This window comes from Ricinus communis, chromosome 1, assembly GCF_019578655.1.
Source record: "Ricinus communis isolate WT05 ecotype wild-type chromosome 1, ASM1957865v1, whole genome shotgun sequence".
Lineage (NCBI taxonomy): Eukaryota > Viridiplantae > Streptophyta > Magnoliopsida > Malpighiales > Euphorbiaceae > Ricinus > Ricinus communis.
In genome coordinates, this window is record NC_063256.1 from 9,543,219 (window position 1) to 9,567,963 (window position 24,745).

General features: G+C 34.9%; 4 protein-coding genes and 1 pseudogene across 5 annotated transcripts; 4 read left to right on the plus strand and 1 right to left on the minus strand.

Moving 5' to 3' along the window:
- The first annotated feature begins 487 nt into the window (after window positions 1-487).
- Window positions 488-2,347, plus strand: LOC8270805 (annotated as a pseudogene).
- Window positions 2,348-2,461: 114 nt separating this feature from the next.
- LOC8270804 (transcription factor 25) lies at window positions 2,462-6,425 on the minus strand. The gene is made up of 4 exons (XM_002515086.4): window positions 6,083-6,425; window positions 4,782-5,332; window positions 3,237-4,148; window positions 2,462-3,042 (listed from the first exon to the last, which is right to left on the minus strand). Exons 1-4 carry the CDS (start codon window positions 6,233-6,235, stop codon window positions 2,754-2,756), a joined length of 1,905 nt encoding a protein of 634 aa, XP_002515132.1. The 5' UTR covers window positions 6,236-6,425; the 3' UTR covers window positions 2,462-2,753.
- A 1,010-nt stretch (window positions 6,426-7,435) lies between these two features.
- LOC8270803 (translocase of chloroplast 33, chloroplastic) lies at window positions 7,436-11,576 on the plus strand. Of its 2 annotated transcripts, none has more exons than XM_015716962.3 (8): window positions 7,436-7,599; window positions 7,841-7,942; window positions 8,028-8,135; window positions 8,227-8,351; window positions 8,472-8,736; window positions 10,778-10,846; window positions 10,991-11,152; window positions 11,246-11,576. In XM_015716962.3, exons 2-8 carry the CDS (start codon window positions 7,847-7,849, stop codon window positions 11,312-11,314), a joined length of 894 nt encoding a protein of 297 aa, XP_015572448.1. In that variant the 5' UTR covers window positions 7,436-7,599; window positions 7,841-7,846; the 3' UTR covers window positions 11,315-11,576. The 2 variants fall into 2 exon arrangements, with proteins under 2 accessions (XP_015572448.1, XP_002515131.1); XM_002515085.4 differs by having other exon boundaries at window positions 7,458-7,599; window positions 7,828-7,942.
- A 1,713-nt stretch (window positions 11,577-13,289) lies between these two features.
- On the plus strand, window positions 13,290-14,859 carry LOC8270802 (uncharacterized protein C594.04c). Its single transcript, XM_002515084.4, has 3 exons — window positions 13,290-13,631; window positions 13,719-13,982; window positions 14,177-14,859. The coding sequence occupies exons 1-3, from the start codon at window positions 13,386-13,388 to the stop codon at window positions 14,654-14,656; spliced, it is 990 nt and encodes a 329-aa protein (XP_002515130.1). The 5' UTR covers window positions 13,290-13,385; the 3' UTR covers window positions 14,657-14,859.
- A 212-nt stretch (window positions 14,860-15,071) lies between these two features.
- On the plus strand, window positions 15,072-18,959 carry LOC8270801 (probable inactive purple acid phosphatase 29). The gene is made up of 5 exons (XM_048376909.1): window positions 15,072-16,229; window positions 16,517-16,825; window positions 16,920-17,314; window positions 17,649-18,099; window positions 18,689-18,959. The coding sequence occupies exons 2-5, from the start codon at window positions 16,546-16,548 to the stop codon at window positions 18,721-18,723; spliced, it is 1,161 nt and encodes a 386-aa protein (XP_048232866.1). The 5' UTR covers window positions 15,072-16,229; window positions 16,517-16,545; the 3' UTR covers window positions 18,724-18,959.
- Window positions 18,960-24,745: the final 5,786 nt, after the last annotated feature.

Below are 24,745 nucleotides of genomic sequence, written 5' to 3' on the forward strand. Positions count from 1 at the left end.
CTATTAACATGAGATGTTAGGAATTGTTAACAACAGCACAGTGCAAGTTTCTAGCAAATTTAATTGTTAAGTTTGGTTCTTCAGATGGAGTGTGAGATAGTATAAAGATAAATATTAAACAAGGAAGACGAAAATGTCCTACAGAGTTGGTAATACGTGTGTGAATTTGATTATAGTTTATAAAATCTACGGACAGACGGATATCTATAAGCTTCGACTAACAATGTTCCTTGTTCGATTCAACAAAAGAAGTGCAAAAATAAGTTGCATCTCTTTTCTCTCGTCTAAACTATGAGGTGGTGAATACAGAATTTTCATCATGCTAGAGGGACATTCAGTAATGGTATCCCAAACTTGAACAACAGCTAGATGCATATATTGCTGATGCGGTGACATTGAATTGGAACAAGCTTAAGAAAGAAAACAAGAAGAATGGTAATATGCTGCAATTGATGGAAATCTTTGTCACTGACGCAAGTGATCAACAATGAGAATGTGGAACAACACAGAAACCAAAGGTACCTTCCTCAGTTTAACACCATAAGAGCATCCCTCGTAGCAATGCGATCCTTGGGACTCCTCAATTTCTCTTTCCCTACCTTTCACTGTCAGATTTGGGGTCTCAGAGAGATGAAGAAGCAGCACCTGCACCTCATGTACCACAAAGCTCCTCTTGTTTCAGGTTCAGCTCACCCCTTCTTCAAGTAAGTTTGATTGGTGTATCAGGTCTGCTTCTGCTGTCCATGTATGTTCGATGCTCTTTGCTGGCATGGGAACAAAGGATTACTTAACACCCGAACCATCACAAATTATGTGTCTTTTCTTCTTTATTCTTTATTTTCTTAAAAAAAAATTTAGATTTTGATTAGAGAACGCCACAAACTAAAACAATAGTTTGATAAGTTCAAAGTTCATGTAAGAACTTAAGCAAAAACACTCACAAAGAGTATTTAACATCTTTAGTTTCCATCTCACCCTCGCTGCTGGTTTGTTCCACCAATGTCCTTTGCCCTGGCTCTTTTCTCTATTACAATTACAATAACTTCCATGACCAGGCTGGCATCGTAGCTGGTTCTGTGCTTGACATTGGGTGCAGTGCAGGCATTCTCTGGGCTGGACAAGGTGCCATCATGACATCCTATCCTTCTCCTGGCCGTAAGGGGATCTATATTTCTCTCTTCTGGACTATTTTTAACATGGGTGGTTTAATTGGCGGTCTTATTCCTCTTATCCTGAATTACCACCCGCATAGAATCAGAAACTGTCAAATGACAAGACCCATATAACCTTCATGTGTTTCATGGCTGCTGGTGCACTAATTTCATTTGCAATCCTGCACCCCAGTTTAGTAATTAGGGATGACGGTACACCGTGCACCAACATTAAGTGCTCAAATATTTCTAGGGTGTCGAGATCCTGAAGCTATTTCTAAACTGGAAGATGCTTCTCATTGTCCCTGCAGCCTGAACTAGCAACTTTATTTTTATAGTTATCAGTTCAATACTGTTAACGGATTGATGTTTAATATGAGGATTAGAAGACTGAACAACGTCTTTTACTGGGGTGCGCAAATGTTGGGATCATGAGCCATTGTATATATTTTAGATTTCAGGTTTCAGAGCAAAAGGACAAAGGCTTTATTGGAATTGGAAGTGTTGCTTTGCTTGGGACTGCAATTTGGGCTGGCGGACTCGCCAACCAGTAGTTGAAATATTCTTTTAGATGCTCCTCCGAAGCGCTTGGACTTCAAGCCTTCAGGGGAAGATTTTTCCAGGCAATTTGTTTCATATTCAGCTATGGATTGCTGGATGCCATGTTTCAGAGTGCAGTTTACTGGGTTATCGGAGCATTGGCAGACAATTCTTAGACCCTTAGCGGGTAATCTTTTCATTAATGTAAAAGTTTCTGTAAATTTTCATTGAATAGCCTTCTCTTATTGATTCTATTTGCTTTATGCTTTGCAGGTACAGCTGGTAGGATCTGTAGTAGCGTGGCAACTTGATACACACAAGGTCTCCTTGCTCTCATAGTTGATTCTGAACCGGCCATTTACCACTTTGAGCTATCCGTTACTGATAATCTTGATCATATTGGCTCTGTAGGATGACGATAAACCTATTCAGAAAACTCTGGAGAGTTCTGCCTTGGCATCAGCTCCTCCTCGTGCTAAAAACGATGGCTATAACGAAATTGGCAAGTCTATTTCTATTTGATGATCTGTATTTGTAAGTCCTCACTCTCTACAATGGAAAAAAAAGAACCTTTGAATTTGCTGGCATCTTACGGTGTATTTAAAGATTCCAAATTTAGGCGATGCCCCTCAACCACAAAGTTTATAAACAATGATTCGATAAGCTTGACCAGGATCTTCACTTTTTAAGACTGTAAAATACAATAAGCTACATCAGTTCTAACTAAACATTGAATACAAAACCGTGAGATCTATGGGATGACAGACAAATAACACAACAAAATTCAGTCAATTTCTTTCCTGAGAATCATTTTGTGCAAGCAAAATACTTCTAGCTGAACACATGGTTTGAGTTCCATTGACAAAAAAGGAATCCTGCATCAGTGATGTATTAAGAATGGTTCACATCATGTTGCAGCAATTTTTTACTTGACCACTTAATTATATCTACATTTCAGATTTATGATATCAACACAATGTGAGGAAAAAAGAAAAAGAAAAGAATGAAAAAACCAGTTATCTTCTCCTCTTTTCCCGTCTGTTACAGTCAGAACTTTGACATTCAGTCTTCGTTGCGTTGGTCTTGGCCATTAACTTGGTTATCCTCATAATCACCTCCATCTTCTCTGGTTCCATAATTAACCCATGGCAACATTGACTCAAACAAAACAGCCAATGCATTACGATTGGCAACATCACGTGGAGCAGGACCACCAGCAAGTGGATTGGCAATTTGGCCTCCATCTTGCCCAGCCTCCATCATCCTTGGGTCAACCATGAAATTTTGCAGGTTCTCAGGTGGAATAGTTGGCACTATATCAGAAAAGTCCGAAAGTAGCAAATGGATATACCTGTAAAATACAGTCAAAGTCAGAACCAAATATCTTAAGTTCAGTCCTGATACTAATCTGAATGCTTAAATTTAGCACATCTAGATGTAGTTCGTTCATTACTTGTAGGACACATGCTTCCCAAGAACATCATAGGACAATAATTAAAATGTTAAAGCAAATGTAGCAGCAAGCCAGTAATTGAAACTACTTACTCATTGTTCTCAGATGAGAACACTTCTTTTCGCACACAAGCCCAATCCTTAGCTTCACTACTGTTATGTTCTAAAGTTTCGACAACTTGAAGAGCTGAATCCCGAAGCAATTTCTGTAAATCTGGAAGCCTCCATATGATATAACTTCTCTCTACATATATACTGATAAGATGGTCCAAAGATGGGGAGCCTGTTTGCTCTGAGCGGAAAAAGGCATTCTTTAGTATATTTGTCCATGCCTGATCTTTCAAAGGTGCCTTTGCTACTACCTTTCTAAGGACAGAAGGGTGAAGCATCAATGCCTGCTTCATCAAATCAGCTGAAGTAGCCTTGGAAGCAAGTGTAGAAGTATCTTTTGAAGTTTCCTCTTGCTCAAGATAAAATCGGCAAATGGCAAGTGAAAATGAGTAATTTGGAAACAACCATAAAGAGTTATCACTTTTGAAGTCTTCAGAAAACCGTTCCAACCATGCATACTCCTCTGCCCTCAAAGCAAAGTAGTCAATGCAGAACAATGCCCCCATTGGATCATCTAAATCTAGTGACAGCAATAATTTGCAAACTTCAAGGGCAGAGCGATGGCATCCACGCCTGTCCATGTCTTTCATGTGAGTGAAAAGCGCTGTGAATAGTGGCTTGTTCATTTCATGGCTAATCTTCAATTGGCAATTACCTTGCAAAGGGGTGAACATAGGATGCCATGCACATTCCATTGCATATAAACTCTTTGCAATAGCATCGGCTGACATTTGATGCTCACCCATAAATTTTAAATAGTCTGCCATTGTAATAAGTGAATCTAAATGATAAGGGTGGTATGCTAGGATGCTTGCTATGCCATTTAGATCGTGAATGGATTTGGCAGCTTCAAATGCTCTTTGACCTTGATTATAGGAAGGTGAGTGCACATATCTGCAAAAGTAAATCAGGAAAGCTATGTGATAGTATCAGCACGAATAAGATTGGACGCTGCATTACTAAAAAACACAAAGGAGGAAGAGATCATCTAGCAAGTAAAAAAGAGTAAATGCCAATCTCAAGTCTAAAAGTACAATAATTAAAAATCTAAGAAGTTATAGCAGAGATTCAATAATAGATTAAAACAAAAGGCAACTTGTATGCCTGACAAGTCTATAGGCTACAAATCAAATCAAACTCCTAAAGTTCAAATCATCATGAGAGTAGAAAAATAGGAACAAAGCTATGGCAAACATATGCCGAACATTAAAATTTCAAGAAAATTACATCGAAGCACAGCTCCATATTAGATGCAGCAAGACCAGTATCCAAACTATTATATAACTTCTGACCAAATGTCTTTTTTTCTCATGCAAGATGAATCAAATACCAAATCTACCATGTAATTTTTTTTTAATACACATGGAAAACTCCATCCGTTCATAATAAAAGTGACGCTGCAAGCATTTCTCAATCACAACCATATCCGGGAAAACCATGAGCAAGATTGGAAACAACCTAGGAAATAAAGCAGGACCCTTAGAAATCCTCAACAGTATTAATTAAGCAAGAAAGAATGTTCTTTACCTAAAGTGGTGGTATCCATCCTTAGTCTCCAGAAATTCCATTGACAAAGATCCATCCCAGCGAGGCCAGTGTTCTGATGGAGAGACTAGAATAGTCTTTCTGGTGTGATGGCTTCCACGTCTTGCCCCTCGTACCTGCCTAGAACTGCTGGCTTGATTACTTTTTTCAAATGATTTCACCACCTTAGAACCAAAAATTCTTCGAAGCTCATTGTCAGGATTTAAGCACTTGGGATCCACTTGCAAGATTGATGGTGCACATTGCTTATCAAACTCTTCTCGAAGTCTTGGATTTTCTACTTTGGTTTTGATAGGATCAAGTTGATTTCTTGAAGAATTCACATCCAAGGAGAGTGTTTCTAGTGCCTCATCCAATTGTGTTTCACCTTTATTTGTATTTGAAGGTAGAGCTGCCTTGCCTTTCTTCTTTTTCTTTTTCTTGGATTTCCGGTTAGATGCTGACACTCCACTGGCCCCACTTCTCGACACAGAGATTTCTTGTTTGTCAATGTTTACACTCAAGGTTTCATCAGTGATTTCTGACTCATTCTCCTGCAACAGAAACGCAAAATTAGCAATTGAAGGTAAAATATTAAAACAAAAAAAAGAGATCCTTCTTGCAGGCACTAATAGTCTTTTGTTATACACAAATAAATGTTAGATATTTCATTCCCGAGTATTGTACTTGTTACTTGAAACCATTTATAAAATAGGAAAGAATAGCCAAACAATGATGTCCTTCAAAGCATAGTGAAGAGTTGCTTTGATGTTTTTAAATATTCTTTCAATCACATAGACAGATCAATTTCCTTGACATCTGTATACTTTATTCTCTTAGGACTTTGATACACACTCTTCTTCACTAACACAAGATTACCAATGTACCAAACCAAGTTCAAGAGTCAGCTTGACAGGAACATGTAAAAGATACTGCACAAAATAAAATCTCTTCTTTCTAAAACAGGATTTAAGTGCTTATAAGCAGGGAATAAAGAAGGAGAGAGCCTAAAACTGCTAGTAGCTCTAATGTTTCAATTTTCTTTTTTCTTTTGCAAAATGTTAAGGCGGCCACATAACGAAATTAATTAGGCAAAGTAGTAACCACATGGAGTTATTCTAAGCCACTACAGAAATCTAAAAGGGATCACCTTCGCAAACACTCAGAACCCACTAAGTAAAACATCATTAACTTCAATTAATAATAAGAAGAAATAAGTATCAATAAAAGTCATGTAAAAACAAACAATAAAGAAATCCCAAAATGAGTGGACCAAAAGAATTAGGCTTGTAGGGAAAACAAACCTGATCAGGGTCATCGTCGTTGAGAAGGTCAAATGGATTGATTACAGGACGAGTGCTCAAATCAGGAGATTCTGCTTCCTCCTCTTCCTCGTGATTATGAAGCTGCTGTTGCTCCTGTTCTTTCAAGACTTTCTTCAGTAACCTAGCAGACATTGTTTCTAACAAACTTACGTCTAATATCGGACCTTCAATCGATTCAGTGGAGCTGAATTGATATCCCAACGGCGTGCTTTGCTGATACGACTTGTGTCAATCTCTCACCGTTGCCGAACAGGCTACAGCTTCTTTGAATTAACGAAAGTGCGTTTGGGCTCATACAACGGGGCTAGGCCTACCTTATTTCTCATTTGATTAATAATAATGGGCTGAATTGCTACTATTTACGCTCTGTTCAGTGAAACTCATACGACAAAGAATGGAATATCCCTACAACTCTTCAACTTTTGAAATAAAATTTAATTTCAATTATTTTAATAAATAAATTTATAATTTTTATTCAAAAATTAGATAAATTTAAATTTTAGTTAAAATTAATGAGATTGATAGCAATATGGTACTTTTATGAAAAAATGTAGTATTATATTTAATAAAAAATAGTACATAATATATTTATAAAATATTAATTATAATATTTATAAAAAATTAATATAATATTAAATATTAATAATAAATATGATAAGAATTTATGACTTATTAAATATAAGACTATTATATTTTTAAAAAACAATTATAATAATTACTATAATTACTATATATTAATAATAAATTTTATTATTTTAGAGTAAATTATATATTTATATTCATATATACAGCAAAAAAATAATAAAATAAAAATTTTAATTTATATTTAATAATATTAAAAATAATAATAAAAGAATAAATAATAAAATTCTAACCATTTAAGATCGTGATAATTACTAAATTTATATTTTATTACTAAAAATATAAATTAATATTTGATTCTTTATATATAAAATATATTTGAGGAATTATTTATAAATTAAATTTTTTTATTTATATTATTAAAAAATATAGTATTATAATTTATATATATATAAATCTAAAAATATTAGAATTATTTCTAGAATTTCAACAAGTTAAATTTTATGGTGATACGATTTTCTTTAATAGATATAATAAATTTCTATGATTTTTACTGGTAAAAATAACCATCAATTTTTCTTTATAACTTACAGTAATCAGATATTTCAATTATAATATTTAAATAATTATACAGATGTATTGTTTTTTAAGTTAAAAGGAAAATAAGTAAAACCGGAGAGTGAAAATAATGAAAAGGAAGAAAAGTTGACATAATTCAATTTTTATTTATTTTAAGAATGGGGCGGCGTATCGTTATTGTTTATAGCTAGAACGAAACAGAAGATACCAACAAAAACAACAAAAGAGCTTTGGGTTGGGTTGGGTTGGGTTGAGTTGAGTTTGATAAGGTCGTCTGTTGCACCACCAGCAATCTTCTTCTTTCTCTTCCTTTCTCCGCACTTGGCGTGAAAGAGGTAATAAGTCCCCATTTACTCTCTTGTTTCATTTTTTTTTTCTTCTACTCTGCTTTCCTCTCGCGCATTCGATTGACCTGTTGTACCTACATTTCAAACTTCATAATAATCTCTAGGGTTTAGGGTTTTATCACAGTCGGAAAGTTTTCTCTTTTGCTTTAAAAAAAATTAAGTTTCTCGGTTCAATTATCGTTTCTTGGGTAGTTTAATGTTTTAATTTGGCTTCAGTGTCCCGTTTCAGGCATCAATGGGGTCCATAATTCGAGAATGGGTCGGGTTCCAGCAGTTCCCTTCTGCCACGCAAAGCAATCTGGTGGAATTATTTGGCAAATTGAAGGAAGAGGTCTCTTTTATCTGCTTTAGTTTTGCCGTTTCATTTTATTTTTGCGTTTGCAGCATTATTTACTCTGACCTTAAAGTGATTGCAGGGAGTGAGTACTTTGACCATTCTTGTTTTGGGCAAAGGTGGAGTTGGTAAATCTTCCACTGTCAATTCTCTCATTGGGGAGAGAGTGGTTAATGTCAATTCTTTCTCGGTAAATGTTTTTGCCCTTTTACCTACTAAGTTCAGCAATCATTAGGGTCTTTATATCTTTCCTTTTTAATGTAACATTGTTTACATTGCAGGCGGAAGTGTCAAGACCTGTAATGGTTTCACGGAATCGAGCTGGATTCACATTAAACATCATAGACACTCCAGGCCTTGTGGAGGGTGGCTATGTCAGTTACCAAGCTTTGGAGTTGATTAAACGGTCAGAGTCCATTTGACACTCACCATTGTTTACTTTACAGTTCCTTGAAAAATGAGATTTTGTATTTGTGGATTAAAACTTGCTTAGATTAACTAGCATTTGATGGGGTTACTAATGCAGGTTTCTTTTGAACAAGACTATTGATGTTTTGCTCTATGTTGACCGCTTGGATGCATATAGAGTGGATGACTTGGACAAGCAGATAGTAACTGCTATCTCTGATAGTTTTGGAAAAGAAATTTGGCGTAAAAGTTTGCTTGTGCTCACTCATGCACAGCTCTGCCCACCAGATGATCTCATTTATGATGATTTTTCAGCTAGAAGATCAGAGTCTGTCTTAAAGACTATTCGTGCAGGATCACGAATGAGGAAACGAGATTTTGAGGTTTTTCTTTTTCTCCTTTTTATACTCTCGTAAAGCAATTGCCTTTGATTTGTTTTGGTTAAGTAAGGAATAATTTCAATTAGGCATGCTAACATTCAGCTATATGATGAACTATTTTCAAATGGAAACTACATTAAATTAGTGCATATTGGCAATGTCTTGCAAATTGTGAGTAGTGAAATGGAGTGGTGGTTTCCCATTCATCCAGTGTCTTCCTAAATAAATACTCCCACACTAAATTGCACGCTTTAATACTCATGTATGCACATTAGAGCTAATCCAAAAATTTGGGTATTGACAAATAAATAATGTTAAAATGGAAATATTACTTTTGATGCTTGTTTGACTCTTAGTCTATGAATAAGGATAAAAAAAATATCCAAATTTGGTTTAACATGTTTCAGGTTTCTCATCCATCTACAATTTGTTTAAATCAAATATGTTAATTATGCAAAAATCTAATAACTAATTTGTTTCGCGGAATCTTTATATGCTTTATTGAGATGCTAAGAGCATTCCCAATAGTGCTCTTTATTTTAAAGAGCATAATTTCTATAATGAAAAGTATCTTAAGGAATATTCTAATATAAAGAGTAAACCATTTTATTTAAATCCAATGAACTCTTTATATTTTATTCTTTATCTTACTTTAATTTCCATAAGCATTAATAGTTTAATTTTTTTTTTTTCCTTTTCTTTTTAACTTTTACAAATAAAAAAAAAGAATTACAAATATCAATTAAATCAAATGCATAGAAATTTGTAGTGTAAATATAGAATAGAGAGTGAAGTTTGACTCTCCAAATGTAGAGAGTCAAATTGACTCTAGACTAATTTAAAGAATAAAGAATGCATTGGAGTGTCATTTTATGATATAACTTTTTAAAATAAAGAGTTTGACATTTATAAAGAATGCATTGAAGATGCTCTAAGAACCTTTATAGGAGAAGGCATTGAAGCTAAATACATATTATAGAGAAAAGAGTGAGGAACTGGGGAAAAAATTATACCTCTGTTTGAAGAAATGAGATAATTTCCTTATCCTTAGCCTTTAGCCAACCCTAGTTTATTGGGAAAATTAATTAACTTTTTTCTTAAAAAAAAAAAGAAAACTTTTTAAAAGAACTTCGTTGTTGGAGTTATAAACTTGAAGCGGATTTGAGCTGAGGGCTTGTCCAGCATTATGCAGTTGCTGTTGAGAAGAAGAATCCTGAAAGCCGTTTGATTAAAAGCAACCAAAAATTGATTCTAAAGGCTCTTTGACACATGTTGCTCAAAAGGGGTTTTTAATTGCTTTTTGAAGAATGATTGATAAGTGTTTTTTTCTTTCGAGAAGTAGCTTCAGAAGTAATGTCAGACGTAAGTTAGCTCTTAACATAATGGAAGAAAATGAACCAAGGATTTATAGCTTCCTGTTGACATAAGCTTTCAAAAGAAGGCCTTTTGGGAGGTTCAAGATATGATTCTATCGTCTTTCAGCATTGTCAAAGGTCTTTTAATAAGCATTAGAAGGGACAAGTTGGATCTGATTGGCAATGGCTTGGCTAGACTAATTTCATCCTCTTACTCTTGCCAATGGAAGTTGAGATGTAAGAGCAGATCCTTGTTAGTTGAAGGAGGCGACCTTGTTTGTGATAATTTGGGTGTCCTGCATAAACTCTATATTCAGGAGAATTTGAAGGCTATTGGCATCCATAAGAAAGGTCTTGTAACTTGCGTGTAAATTTGACCCAGTAATGTAAAAAGGGCTTTGCGATCTCTTTGGATTTTGTGATGCAATTGATGGAAATGTTTCAGTTGGTCAAAAAGTATTTCTGTGGCAGATTTGGATAAAAGATACCATATAAGAAAATTAGAATCATTTCATGGGTGGCTGCAATCTCTAAAAGGAGTTGGTAGCTTGGGATCATGTTTAAAATATCAATTGTGGTGATGAAAATATGCATCCATCTTGATAGTTTCCTAAAACACAAATACTTCCTTTGTTTCTGTACTTACATTGATCATTTACAACTAATTAATTGGTTTTGGATGCTTCTAGGATTCTGCCATTCCAGTTGGTTTGGTTGAGAACAGTGGAAGATGCAAGAAAAATGAGACTGATGAAAAGGTTTGATTGCAGTGCTCTGAATTTGTAGCCATTTACTTATTTACATGCTAGCATATGCAAGAGCCTCATGCATTGGGCTCTTATATATGTTTTGAGTCCCTTGATTTATGTCTATTTTTCTCCCTTGTGTTTTGCTTATTACAGATTCTCCCAAATGGCACGGCTTGGATTCCAAGCTTGGTAAAAGAGATAATTGGAGTTGCTACAAATGGGAATAAATCCATTACTGTTGACAAGAAGTTGATAGATGGGTCTGAGTCAAATGACAGGGGCAAGGTGTTGATCCCTGTCATTCTTGGGGTTCAGGTAAAAGCTTATTGGTCCATAACTGAAGTTCTGTTTATGTTATGGAAGCAGGTGCAATTTATAATTGTTTTATTGTCATTTTCTATGTTGCAGTGGCTTCTTGTCAAATGGATTCAAAGTGCAATTAAAGATGATATTGCTAGGGGGGGCAGGGGTTTGTGAGTTCTGGTCACTTCTGGTGAAGTACTTGTTCTTGAAAGGCTCTTTGATGCTCCCTCCCTCCCTCCCTTCCCCATCACTCTCTATGCTTACTGCTCAATTTTCTTTTAATCTTTACCTTCTGAAAATTTTATCCATCCTACCTGCGTGTCTATGTTTTGCGATGTTAGTAACGGAAAACTAGGAAAAACAGGTTCTTGTCTTTCAATGAGTGTATTTTTGTCTCGAAGTTTTATCTAATTCTGTTCAATATTTTTATTTTTAATGTTCTGTCTTGGTATAGTATGATATTTTCAAGAAGTTTTGGGCAGGCTTGCAAGCAGAACTACTAGGATGCCACTGGCAGACGATGCGCAGCACACTTTCTTTTGTGCTAGTGCTCATGTCAATGCGCTTATTACTTTTTCTATTTATCCATATTCCCATCTTGTTTTATTTATGGAAGCCGAAAGATGTCAGTTTTGTGAGCACCAACTCAAATTAGTTTGCTTAATTTTCGAATTCCCATCTCTAACAACCTATTATGAGGTAGAAGAAATTGACTCCGCCGACCTATGCATGCCAAGGGAGGGATTAAAAAAAAAAAAATCCCACCAATTCTGTGGACCCTGTGTCTCTGCTGTGCTTAAATGATCATCAATTGGTTGCGAGACTGTGATTATAACGTCCATTGCCTCTAGGCGTGGCAAGCTGTGCAGTAAAGGCATGCGTTCTCTTTCTTTCTGCGGGATTGGCGGGTGTCTTGCATTCAGTTGAGTTGGATGTAGGGGAGGGAGGATTAAGGGTATGAAGTGGGGGGACCATAGCAAGGATAACTTTTGATACTTATTGCTCGATTGGGGGGGGCATCTATGATTAGGCACACCATCACAGCCACAAAAACATCATTACAAACACCATAATCATGGTACCGATCTAATAATTATACATTATCATGTGTTCCCATGGGTTCTTATTAAACGCTTCACAACGCTTTTTTCGATTATTCACAATCCAGAAAAGAGTCAAAAAATATAGGTCTAATTAACTGTTTTACAGACACTAAGCCTTTGATTATGATATAAATAATATTATCCCTTGACCAATCTGTTTCCAGCTGCCCATGCCAGAGGATTTTAACATGTGAAGTCTGTCTTATTAAGGTTTCTCGGGGTAGTGTCACGTTGAAAGAGGGGACAAACAGGCATTGGAAAATCTCTGCCGTGGAATGAAAATCTCTTCCTAAAAGATTAGTGATACTGTTAACCCTTTAACTTGACACGGAAACCAGTCCATTAGTGAACTGTTCCAACTATGCCTAATGAATTCTTTCTTTTTATTATGATTCAGGTGACAGATTTAATATTCAGTTCCGTCCACAATAGATCTTGCACTTCAAAATAAAGTATGGAATTTGACTCGAGTGTTGAATGCTAAATCCTTTTATTTCTTCTACTTTGCTGGAAAATCCGTTGTCCCGATATCTGAAAAGAAAGCCTAGGACTACTAATCACAGAAACAACGATGTTCATAGATGATGTCGATAAATTTAAATTTAATAATTAAAACTTTATTATTTAATAAATAACTATTCAATGAAATTTAAATTTTATATTTTAGTAAAATCTTTAACTTTTTATTTGGAATTTAATGATGAAAATATCATAACATGATAAGTCATAGTCAATGTCAACATAAAGGTTAAAAGTAAAGAAAAAAATGGTAATTTCATTTTGCTAAATGATGAGTATTTAAATTATTAAGTGGCATTAAAACTTAATAATTCGCCCTATTTTGAACTTAAATACAATAATAATACAACTGATTAAACTAAGCCCGACCAATGACTTACCTGGAATTTAAGAACCTAATTATGATTAACAGCCATTGATCAAAAAATAAATTACGATGAACAGCCACACACCATGCATTAAAAGAGAATCAAAGCTAATAATAAGCTCGATACTCCATGCGACTCCTTTTTTTTTTTTCATTTTGGGTAAAAGTAACTTTTGGAACGTTGCAATGCAAAAGCTATATATAAAACCGGGCTTCCCTGAGTAAGTGATCAGTGTGCAAATTCTAAGCGTAGAAAATGACAAGAGAGACTATCATGGGCAGTAACTTGAAGAACGCAGTGATAGCTTTTCTTGTTCCAATTCCTTCAATTCTGTTCTATCTTTCTCTCCTCAACCATTATCGCACCATCTCTGATACTAACAATCTCTCTCCTTTCTGGACATGGTGCTTTGACCACCCTCTTCTATTAGTCAACATCCTTTTCTTCTTCAACGTCAATGTCCTCTTTTGGGTCATTAGTCACATCCAATCAAGCCACTGGGTATATGCAATGCACCACTTCTATATATTTTTTTCGATTTCTTGTTCTTTTTTGTGTCTCTGTTGACTTTAATTGTTTATTTTGTAGATGATAGATCTGTACTGGACTGTGATACCGATATTGCTTGTTTACTACTATCAAACATTTCCTTTTGCACAATATAACTTGTGGAGGTCCAGAATTGTGATAACAATAACATGGGTGTGGAGTTTGAGACTTACTCATAACTACTTTAGGCGGGAAAATTGGCAGTGGGGTGCAAGAGAGGACTGGAGGTTCACTGATATGCGTGGCCAGTATGGCAAGCACTGGTGGTGGGTTTCCTTTTTCTCTGTCTACGTTTCTCAGCAGGTAATGATTCTCAGTTTAAATTCGATATATATGTTTGATGAATTGCCACAATGAGCTTTCACTTGCTAGAAGAAGTGCAAAATATTTTAGACGCACCGCTCAGTTTTTCTTTTTTTTGGTTTATAGTAGAACTGTTGTCAATATACAAGCTCTATAGGCATCTTTTCTCATTTTGGTGGTTCTTAATTTTGCAGGTTTTTCTCATTGGAATATGTCTGCCCTTTTATACTGTTCACTCAGTTGATAAACCATTGGATGCCTGGGATTTTGTTGCCATTGTTGTCTGTTTGTCTGGTGTCGTAATAGCATACTTTGCTGATACACAACTCCATGAATTCGTGTCAAGAAACGACAAATTGAAAGAACTTGGAAAGCCGATTGTGCCCAATCTTGATAGGGGTTTGTGGTGTTACTCGCGGCATCCTAACTACTTTGGAGAGCAGTTGTGGTGGTGGGGCCTGGTTTTGTTTGCATGTAACCTGGGACATGGATGGACCTCTATCGGGGCTCTAATTAATAGTCTGTGCTTAGCATATGTTACCGTGCTTGTAGAGCAGCGGATGCTAAAACAACAGTACAGAGCTGAAGCATACAGGGTATATCAGAAAACAACTTCAGTATGGATCCCTTGGTTCAAATCATCTGCCTATGCTAACAAAGATAAGAACAATTGATCTGATTTGCATTCCAATGTTAAATTTTATCAGTTACTGCTTATCTGCATCTTTGGTATTATCTGTTATTCATCAGCAATTGTCCATGTATCTAGTTGTTTATTTGAGATTATCCGCATTTAGTTTAATAGACCACTCTATCAAATTGTGTAAATTCGGTTTTCATTTTCTATGAAGTTTTCTATGTCTGTTGAATCTTTTCAGGTGTATGGTATGTAAAAGCTTGGATTTTGCCATGTTTATATACTTCTTCACAGGTCTGATTGATTTTATTTGCAACGGTTGCTTTAGTTTTAACGTTAAGGAAAAGAAGTATCATTCATCTGACATTGCAGAAGCAAAAGGTCGGATGAAATGTCTTTTTAAATAGGAGATCAGTTGTTCGGAATAAATTTTTTAGAGATCTTAGATTGTTGCGATGTCTGAATAGGAAATAGGCTCCATTCCAGCAGTCAAACCCTTAATGAGCTGGCCGTTCCATAATCATTCTAGGGAAGTCCTTCTAGCCTAAGTGGATTGTCCTTAATAAGTGCATATCATAAGGGCGGGCAGCAAAGGTTCCTCAATGACTGACTGCATAGGTCCACGTACTTTACATCATGATTTATGCTGTATAGGGTGTGATCTCCCAGTGTTGGGTCCGAGACAGTAAGTTTTTTGTGGGTCTATACGAAGACACTAGAAGAGGCCTTTCTTCCACTAACTCCTGACAAATGGTTGACTAGTTATGCTCATCTTAAGTTAATGAGGGTGTACGATTAAGGTTTTGCATCTACTGTTAAGAAGCTATTATCAGCTTTCTCTTAAAAACTCAAGCTTGATTGACCAGCTAGAACTTCAAGGACCATCTCCAGAAGGAAGTTGGATTGGCCTTGATTTGCCTAACAGCTGCACTTATGTGTTTAGAACCCTTCACGCTTCCAACTGAACAGCCAATAGGAGTTGATAGTGCAGAAACTAAGATGCAAGCACAATTCAGAGCAACAGAAACAGCTATAGACAACATTCGACCATTTTGGCCAGTTATGCAATAACTTCATCTTAAAAGAGTGAAGCACGCGCTCCTCATAACATCAATGAAAAGTTATTAACAAATTCAACTGTGAGCTAAGCAATTTAGTTTAAATTTTATTTTTTTTGAATAGTAAAAGAAAAAAAGACAAGATTTGGAGATACTATCGAAATGTAGCTGTTTTGATATCAATAATTGCGAGATTTAACGTCCGTGATCAAGCACTAAAAAACATAAGAAGGAGATTGGTAGTGATTTATTTTGTCTTCAGTTGTTGGCGTTTTCGTAACGGTATGCAGTTCACTTGGTAATCCACGACTTCAACTAAACATATAATATACGGCAAGGCAGGAATCGCCAACAACACGACAAGGCGACTTGCTGATTTTAGAGATTTGAAAATGGTAAAACGACGAAGGTGACTCGTTTGTCAATCTTGCGCTACCTTAAGATTCTAAGGCGCATTTCGTCGAACATCTCGCCTCAATCGTCGCTAACATACATCCTCTCTTAATAACCGCATATGCTTCAATTTTATCAAATCTCAATATGACTAATGAGGTAAACTGAAATTTAAACGAAAAGCCAATCGTATTTAATGGTGGTGTTGGTGCGGTAGCGGATATTGTTGTGACTTTATTTTCTGCATTTATATCGAAAGCTTTGACTAATCAAATAGGGAATGTCCTTTGCACATTTAATATTCACGCCTAGGGCTAATATCTTATTTACTTATTGCGACAATGCGAATATAAGCGTGTGAAAGCGTTGTTTGTCTTCTTGTTAATTTTTACGTCAATTCTAATACCCATAAGTCCTCGTGTGAAAGCGTTATTTATGCTTTGCAGCGGTAGTTCACCAAAAAGCAAAAAGAAAAATGGTGGTGGAGAGGAAAAAACCATGTCTTTCCCTAGCTTCAGTGTTAGCCTTTTCTCAGTTGTTAGTGATTGTATTGGGCGTGCCAAAACAGCTGCATTTTGGTAAGAATGGACAGTTCAAGATACTGCAAGTTGCTGATATGCACTTCGCCGATGGCAAGACTACGCCTTGTTTGGATGTCTACCCTACTCAAATGCCTACTTGCTCTGATCTCAACACTACTGCCTTCATTAAACGCGTGATTCGAGCTGAGAAGCCTGATCTAATCGTTTTTACTGGTACCCAGTAACCTTCGTTTCCAAATTCGATAACTTTCTCTTTCTCTTTTTTTTTCTTATTTTATTAATTTCACTTGTTGTTGTTTTCGCACAGGGGATAATATCTTTGGATTTGATGCCACAGACGCAGCAAAATCAATGAATGCTGCATTTGCACCTGCAATAGCATCAAACATACCATGGGTGGCTGTTTTAGGTAACCATGATCAAGAATCTACCCTTTCAAGAGAAGGGGTTATGAAGCATATTGTTGATCTTAAGAATACTCTTTCTCGAGTTAATCCTGTAGAGGCGCATGTTATTGATGGTTTTGGAAATTATAATCTTGAGATTGGTGGTGTTAAAGGTTCAAGATTTGAAAATAAATCTGTTCTTAATCTTTATTTTCTTGATAGTGGTGATTACTCAACTGTTCCATCAATCCCTGGATATGGTTGGATTAAACCCTCTCAGGAGTTCTGGTTTCAACGCACTTCTCAAAGGCTTCGGGTATGAACATTATCACCCCTTTCTCTTGTGTATACAGCTACCTCAATGCTCTTTGTGCGCACTATTGATCTCTCAAGAGTTTAATAGTAACTTTTCTAATATTAGGATCACGGTTAAGCAGATACTTTTAACTTTTAAATTCTAGCAGGTTAGTCACTATTAGGTGGCTCTAATATAATTTCAAAGAACCATTTTACCGGAAAGTATAATTTGTTAGGTGAAACCATGAGAAATTTTTTATATATCTAACAGTAACGATTCCTTGTTATATCTCTAACAAGTAGCGACTCCTTGATTGTGATATATTAGATAATATTTTATTTGTTTATCTCAGAGAGCATACATGAGCAAACCTGAGGCTCAAAAAGGACCGGCACCTGGGCTTGTGTACTTCCACATCCCATTGCCTGAATTTGCAAGCTTTGATTCTTCAAACTTCACAGGGGTGAAACAAGAAAGGATTAGCTCCCCTTCTGTAAACTCGGGCTTCTTCACAGCTATGGTGGAGACTGGGGATGTGAAGGCTGTCTTCACAGGACATGATCATTTGAATGACTTTTGCGGTCAGTTAAATGGTATTCAACTTTGTTATGGTGGGGGTTTTGGATATCATGCCTATGGGAAGGCTGGATGGTCAAGGAGGGCTAGGGTCGTGATTGCATCTTTGGAGAAATCTCAACAGGGAGAGTGGGGTGCTGTCAAGTCTATCAAAACATGGAAACGCCTTGATGATCATAATTTTACTGCTATAGATGGTCTAGCCCTCTGGAGCAAGGGCCCTGCAGGTAAATTCATTTAACATAACCTCCGTTAGTCTTTTGTAAGGATTATTTTGCACTGAATTTATAATGGATACCTTCTTCTAAGATATCCCTTTTACTTGAGAACTAATTTGGAGTTGCGAGTCGTCTATGCTCACCAAATCTTTTACATTCATGATGGTCGCTTACCCAATGTATTATTTCACCCTTCAATCACCCTATGTGGTTGAACTTGAACATGGCAAGCCTATCAAACATATAGCATACCAACGGATAGCATACAACATTAATTTGAAATTTACAGGCTCAGTAGCTAGTGGCCTTGCGAAATTGTCTAAACCATCATCTGCTAATATGAAGATAAAGCCAGATAATTTATCATAGAAGGAAAAATAGAGAAACCAAGGTATTTCTTTGATGCTATGACTCTTGGAAATTATCTGCACCTTGTCTGAAAATCAGTTCTCTTGTATCATGGTCAAAACATAATTACATGTTGATACATTTATCTTGTATCACGGTCAATTCTCTTCCTATGTACATTCATATGCTTACCTGCTTTCAATTACATTTATCAACTTTCATTTATGAATTTGTCATTTGCATTAAGCAGGAGCTCGTAGAAGGAAACAAATTGGCCGTAATTGAGTAGTAGCACATGAGACAGTTTACCACATCGATAGCCAACAACTTGACTAAAGGAGATATGTTCTGAATCTTGTTAGTCAGGAATGTTTTGCACATTGTAACATCTTTAGTAGACTGAGGTATATGTATCCTTGAAGTGTCAAAACAAGGAAAGTGATTTTTGAGAATCAATAGGTAATAATCTTTATGGAAAGACCAAAGATTTGATTAATAAAATGTTATGGCTTGTGGGTGTAGGAGAAGTGTTTGCAGATGTTTAGAAGAATTGAAACAGCATCTTGATGAAATGAGTATGGGCATTAAACTTGCTTATCTTAAGCTGATCTGCTTAAGGCACTGCTAGGGTTCAAACATCACAGAATTATATGTAAAAAATTCACAGTAAAAATGATATTTCTTTTGTTGATTTTAGAGTAAGTTCCATAATTTTAAAGACCAAATAGAATAAAAGGGATAGTGAAACGAAGTCCCAGAAATTTGGTCTCTGTATTATTAAAAGTTGATCTCTGTACTTTCAAAATTGCCCTTGAAAGTTAGAATTTGTCTACTGTTAGGTTCCTGCAGTTTTTGCAAGTGAAAAGGATGACTTATTATTCATCGTCAAAAACCAAAGTGATCGGTGAGATTAAACTACAAGACCAAATCATTAACTAGTATAGCCCTAATGTTGTCTATTCTTTTTACATATACAACTTAGTGAGAAAAAAATATATATATATATATATATATATATCAGTCATTTCACTGTTCACCAACATCTAAAAATACTAGTAGTTTATTTTATTTTCTTTAAAATTTTTACAGTGTAATTATTTTTCAGTTATGTTTTGATTGTTTTATTTAAAAACAACTAAAAATCATACTTTTTGAAGACAAAAATAAATATCGTATTTTTGATATTTTAACATAATAAAAATAAAAAAATAAAAAATATATTGTAAATTCGAAAATAAAAATATATAGATATTTTTATATTTCTTTTTGAAATTAAGTTTGGTCTTTGAAACCTAACCACGACCAAAAGAAAAAATGAAACATTTCATAAATATCCTAAAATCAACAAAAAAATATCATTTTTACTATGTAAATTTTTTTCAAAAATACTTCTTTTTTAACTTAAAAAAAAACGATGCGGTTGTTTTTATTTTTCAGTTATTTTTTGGTTGTCATTTAATTATTTATTAATTATTTTCGAAAAAATAACTAAAACTATATTTTTTTAAAAAAATTAAAAAATTATATTTTTTAATATTTTAATACAATAAAAATATAAAAAACTTAACATCATATTTTTAATAAAAAAATAAAAAAGTATAAATATTTTTATTATTTTTCCAGAAAAACATAAAAGCCCAAACGTAACGAGTCATTGGACTATTTCATTATTATCTTTTTCTTCTTGTTGCCATTGCCAGCTTCCAAAGAGTTTTAAGTTTTTAAATGTGTAATACTGCAAATGGTGATGGAGAGTGGGGACACTTCCGCCTTCCTTGACTCTGCGTTTGCTGTACCAATTTGCTCCTCCAATATCTTTATTTATCTCCCTCTACGTCTTCTATCCCTTATAACCTTTAAGCTTCCATATATTCAAAGAAACAAATAGATAGATTGAGTAACGGCTTATTACACAAATAAGCCCCTACACTATATAGTGCCAAAATGCCCATTAAACCTCAACCTTCACTTTTTGCTACTCTGAACCCTTAATCTTGTTGTTAATCAACATCGAGATTCTTTTATTAATTGTGTCATTATTCCATATCTAACTGAGTTAACAATTACTATAAAAGATTTAATGAGTGAAAACACCAACACCAACACATTTATTCGCTGCCATCATCACCATTATCTAATGTGAATCTGATTTGCAATTATGATATGTAATGTATTGCATTTACCTTAATTGATTTTCAATCATGGTTGATTAATAGCATTTATATACTAATCAATGTAGATCTATATATCACAAGGAATAGTTAGTAAAAATCTATAATCTCGTGTACAACAGATTTATAAGAAGGTGTATGTTCTACATATATTTCAAAATGATAAATATATATATATATATATATATATATATATATACAATTAAATGATCTTGTAATTTTACTTTTAGTTTGTATCACTCTTTGAACATGTTAATAATTAGAAACACATATCTAGTAATAGTAACGTTGTTAATTATAGGGCTGAATGTAGAAACCCAAGAAGATGGGCCCAAAAAGGGCAAAAGTAAAGTTTAGGGACTTATTCAAATTTTTTTCCTATAGTTTAGTGGCTAATTTGTACCAGAAGCTATGTAGCGGCAAACAAATAATCTACTTCTTTTTTTATTAGGCGAATGAATTAAATACTATTTGATAGATAGAAGTGGAAAAATACATTGCCCATATCCTTCTCCACGTGAATAACATATATAATTGAGATTTGCTTTGCTTTTATTTCATTAGCCAAAAGCTGCGCTCGAGGATCAAAGAGCCCATAGAATGTAAGATTGGCCGCGGATACAAAGGATCTCGTCTCCATCTCCATCTCCTTAGTCAATTCCGTGTAATATTTGATCCCTTTGACTTGGGTCTTATATAAACATCCATGGATGATTCATTTTCTGTATCATCTAACATATTAAAACTCCAGTCCTTGCTTTCGCAAGAAAAAAGAAAGCTTCGACTATGGCCAGTTTGAAAAAAGCATGTATTCTTTTCATGATGATGGTTGTGGTGTTGGGTGTTTGTTTGACCATGGTGGAATCCAAGGTGCAGGTACCCAACCTGTGTGACCTGGCAAAGTCCGCCTCTCCAGGAAAAGATTGCAGTGCTATCAGATGCTTGCGCTACGACCCAGTTTGCGGAGTCAATGGTGTGACCTATGGCTGTGGCTGCCCTGAAGCTAATTTTTATGCGGTTCGAGTTGGTAAGTTAGGGGCTTGTTAAATATATGTATCTTCCAGCGTTAATGGAGCAACCTCTGCTGGGTCTCTTTATTTTCCCATTACATAATTATATGGGGTTTTTTCTTCTTCCTTTTAGGTAATATCTATAATATATATTTAAGTGTTGTAATGAATGCCAATGAAATAAAACAATGAAGGGTGTTGTTAATTATCAATTATAATTAGTTAATATATATATACCTGTTTTTCCGTTGATCTTTTATTTTATGTAAGTTTCACTTGTTATTAATGATTCTTGCATAATCCTCCACTTTGCAAATGAAGTATTTGAAGCAAGCTCTTACCATGCAATTTTATTGTGATTAAAATGAATGGGAAATTCAATGCAAAATTTTACTTTTTCTAAAATGTCATCTTATATACATTGTCTTATATTTAATTTCCATTAAAAATAAATTAGAATATTAAAGACAAGCTACAAAGTTAATTTAAGGCAACATGAATATAAAAAGCAGCCACTTGCTTTCTCATAAACATATCATCAAATACGTGATAGGCATTCCAATAAATATCAGAAATTGTTAGCAATTGCCTCTGCATCATATTCTTCCTTTGCGAGATTGTTGATTTAAACTCTAGAACTTTAGAAAGGATGGGTTGGGATCATTAATGGAGGAAATAGTGTAGGTTGTTAGATAGAGGAAAAGCAATTAATGGCAAAATTGGAGACAAAAAAACTCAATGTTCTTTTACTTATTTTCAGTTTGCAGAAGGTTTTACTACTTACAACAATAGAATTGCTGAGAGTGGCGAGTATGTGTGTGAAGAAAGCTTCGGTTTTGTTCGGAAACCTTTTTAAAATTCTTGATAATTTAAAATTCATTTACACATTCTATCAATTTTAATAGAATTTAAATTAAATATAATCCACACTAAAGAATTAAAAGTAAAGTTTCAAATAAATATTTATTTAAACTAAATCCAATAAATTTAAATTTCATATAATTCTAAATATAAAATTCATTTATACCAAATACATTCTTGGAATTTTCTTTTTATCTCTCATTAAATTGAAATGACATCATTTTCAAATGAGATGAACCCTAAGTTTTAGGTACATAGTGTAGTTTATGTAAAGAATAGAATGAAAACTCTATACAATCCGGAGGAATGACAACTTTATTCACAGAATAAACTTGGCTTAAATAGCCATTACAAAACAGAAAAGAGAAATAGTAGCCTACTAATATTGTGGTACAGGTAGATAAGAATATTTCAAAAATAATGCAACTAACACCCTAATAAATATGGATTTTATTCTAACAGAGTAATCCTATTCTAACTAAATATTTTATCATTCTCTCCCTTAAACTAAAAACTTTCAAGTATTTAATTTATCTAACACCTCACATATTCCTAGCATTTGCCGCAATCTCAAAAAGTCTTCTAACTTCAAAGGCTTAGTCATCACATCAGCAACTTGATCTTTTGAGCTACAAAACTCCATCTTAATAACACCATCTTTAACTAAATCTCTCAGAAAATGGAATCGCACATCTATGTGTTTCTGCCATGCATAATTGGGTTTTTGGAGAGTTTAATGGCTGAAATGCTGTCACACATGATCGTGGTGCTTCCTTTCTCCCTGTGCCCCAACTTTTCTAGTATCCTTCTCATCCACACAGCTTGACAAGCATAAGTAGCAGCTGCCACAAATTCAGCTTCAGTGGTTGATAATGTGACCAATGGTTGCTTGCTTGAAGACCATGAAACATCTCATGAATTCATCAAGAAAACATATCCAGAGGTACTTTTGCGATCATCAACATCTCCGGCATAATCACTATCAGTGAACGCAATAAGCTTTTCAGCTTCACCTCTCTTGTAAAGTATCCCATAATTCATCGTCCCTTTCAAGTACCTAAGAGCCCTTTTAGCAGCTTGCAAATGCATCTCTGTAGGCTGAGACATGAAACGACTAATTAAACTTACAACGAATATCATATCAGGTCTAGTGGTAGTGATGTACATCAGACTACCTACTATTTGCTTAAAATACATCTCATCCACTTTGACTCATTCTTCGTCTCTATGCAACTTTGAACCTGGAACAATAGGACTACAAACAGCATTGCTATCCTCCATACCAAAATGTTTTAGAACATCTAGTACATATTTTCTCTGACAAATATATACACCATTGGCACTTTGCAAAACCTCTATGCCAAGAAAAAACCTCATGCCCCCCAAATTAGACATATCAAATTCCCTTAACATGGACTCTTTAAATTCATTCATCATAACTTCATCATCATCAGTGTATATCAAGTCATCTACATAAACACTTACAACAAGAATTTTATCTTCATTACTGCTTTTAATGAACAAGGTTTGTTCACTATGACACCTCTGAAAACCTTCAGTTGCAAAATATGCTGTAAGTCGACTGAACCAAGCTTGCGGAGCTTGTTTTAATCCGTACAAGGCTTTCTGCAGTTTATATACTTTCTGTTCATTTCCTTTCAGCACATATCCCAATGGTTGTTCTACATATACATCTTCACTTAATTCCCCATGAAGAAAACTGGACTTCACGTCAAGTTGGTAAATCTTCCAACCTCTTTGAGCTGCCAAGGCAATAATCATGCGAACCGTATCCATCCTTGCCACTGGTGCATAAACTTCTGTGTAATCAACTCCTTGTTGTTGTGAATAGCCCTTAGCCATCAATCTTGCTTTATATTTTTCCACCTCTCCAAATTCATTGAATTTTGTTTATAAATCCATTTCACCCCAATTTTCTTGGCACCTGCAGGAAAATCAGTTAGTTTCCATGTTTCATTCTTCTTAATTGCCTCCATCTCAACATCCATTGCCAGCCTCCACATAGGACTTTGTAGAGCTTCTTCAAAGTTTGTTGGATCTGCAAACATGATTTGAGCCATGTTAACTTCAATATCTTCATCTGAAAGTCCCTCACTAGTGATATAATCTCCCAAATAGGTTGGAGCTTGTCGAATTCTTCTTCCTTCATCTAAATTAGCATTTGTTAATGCACCTGAAGGGACTAAATTTTGCTCACCATTTTCTTCAACGCTCGCTGTTTCAATATTATCTTCAACAGTACTA

Excerpts from the sequence above, each read along its gene's own strand:
- LOC8270802 (XM_002515084.4), top strand. The coding sequence starts at position 13,386 with ATGACAAGAGAGACTATCATGGGCAGTAACTTGAAGAACGCAGTGATA. Across the intron at positions 13,632-13,718 it reads ACATCCAATCAAGCCACTGG|ATGATAGATCTGTACTGGAC; the intron begins GTATATGCAATG and ends TTTATTTTGTAG. Across the intron at positions 13,983-14,176 it reads CTGTCTACGTTTCTCAGCAG|GTTTTTCTCATTGGAATATG; the intron begins GTAATGATTCTC and ends TTAATTTTGCAG.
- LOC8270804 (XM_002515086.4), bottom strand. The coding sequence starts at position 6,235 with ATGTCTGCTAGGTTACTGAAGAAAGTCTTGAAAGAACAGGAGCAACAG. Across the intron at positions 5,333-6,082 it reads ACGACGATGACCCTGATCAG|GAGAATGAGTCAGAAATCAC; the intron begins GTTTGTTTTCCC and ends TTTCTGTTGCAG. Across the intron at positions 4,149-4,781 it reads GATGGATACCACCACTTTAG|ATATGTGCACTCACCTTCCT; the intron begins GTAAAGAACATT and ends TTACTTTTGCAG.
- LOC8270801 (XM_048376909.1), top strand. The coding sequence starts at position 16,546 with ATGGTGGTGGAGAGGAAAAAACCATGTCTTTCCCTAGCTTCAGTGTTA. Across the intron at positions 17,315-17,648 it reads GCACTTCTCAAAGGCTTCGG|AGAGCATACATGAGCAAACC; the intron begins GTATGAACATTA and ends TGTTTATCTCAG. Across the intron at positions 18,100-18,688 it reads CTGGAGCAAGGGCCCTGCAG|GAGCTCGTAGAAGGAAACAA; the intron begins GTAAATTCATTT and ends TGCATTAAGCAG.
- LOC8270803 (XM_015716962.3), top strand. The coding sequence starts at position 7,847 with ATGGGGTCCATAATTCGAGAATGGGTCGGGTTCCAGCAGTTCCCTTCT. Across the intron at positions 7,943-8,027 it reads TTGGCAAATTGAAGGAAGAG|GGAGTGAGTACTTTGACCAT; the intron begins GTCTCTTTTATC and ends AAGTGATTGCAG. Across the intron at positions 8,737-10,777 it reads TGAGGAAACGAGATTTTGAG|GATTCTGCCATTCCAGTTGG; the intron begins GTTTTTCTTTTT and ends GGATGCTTCTAG.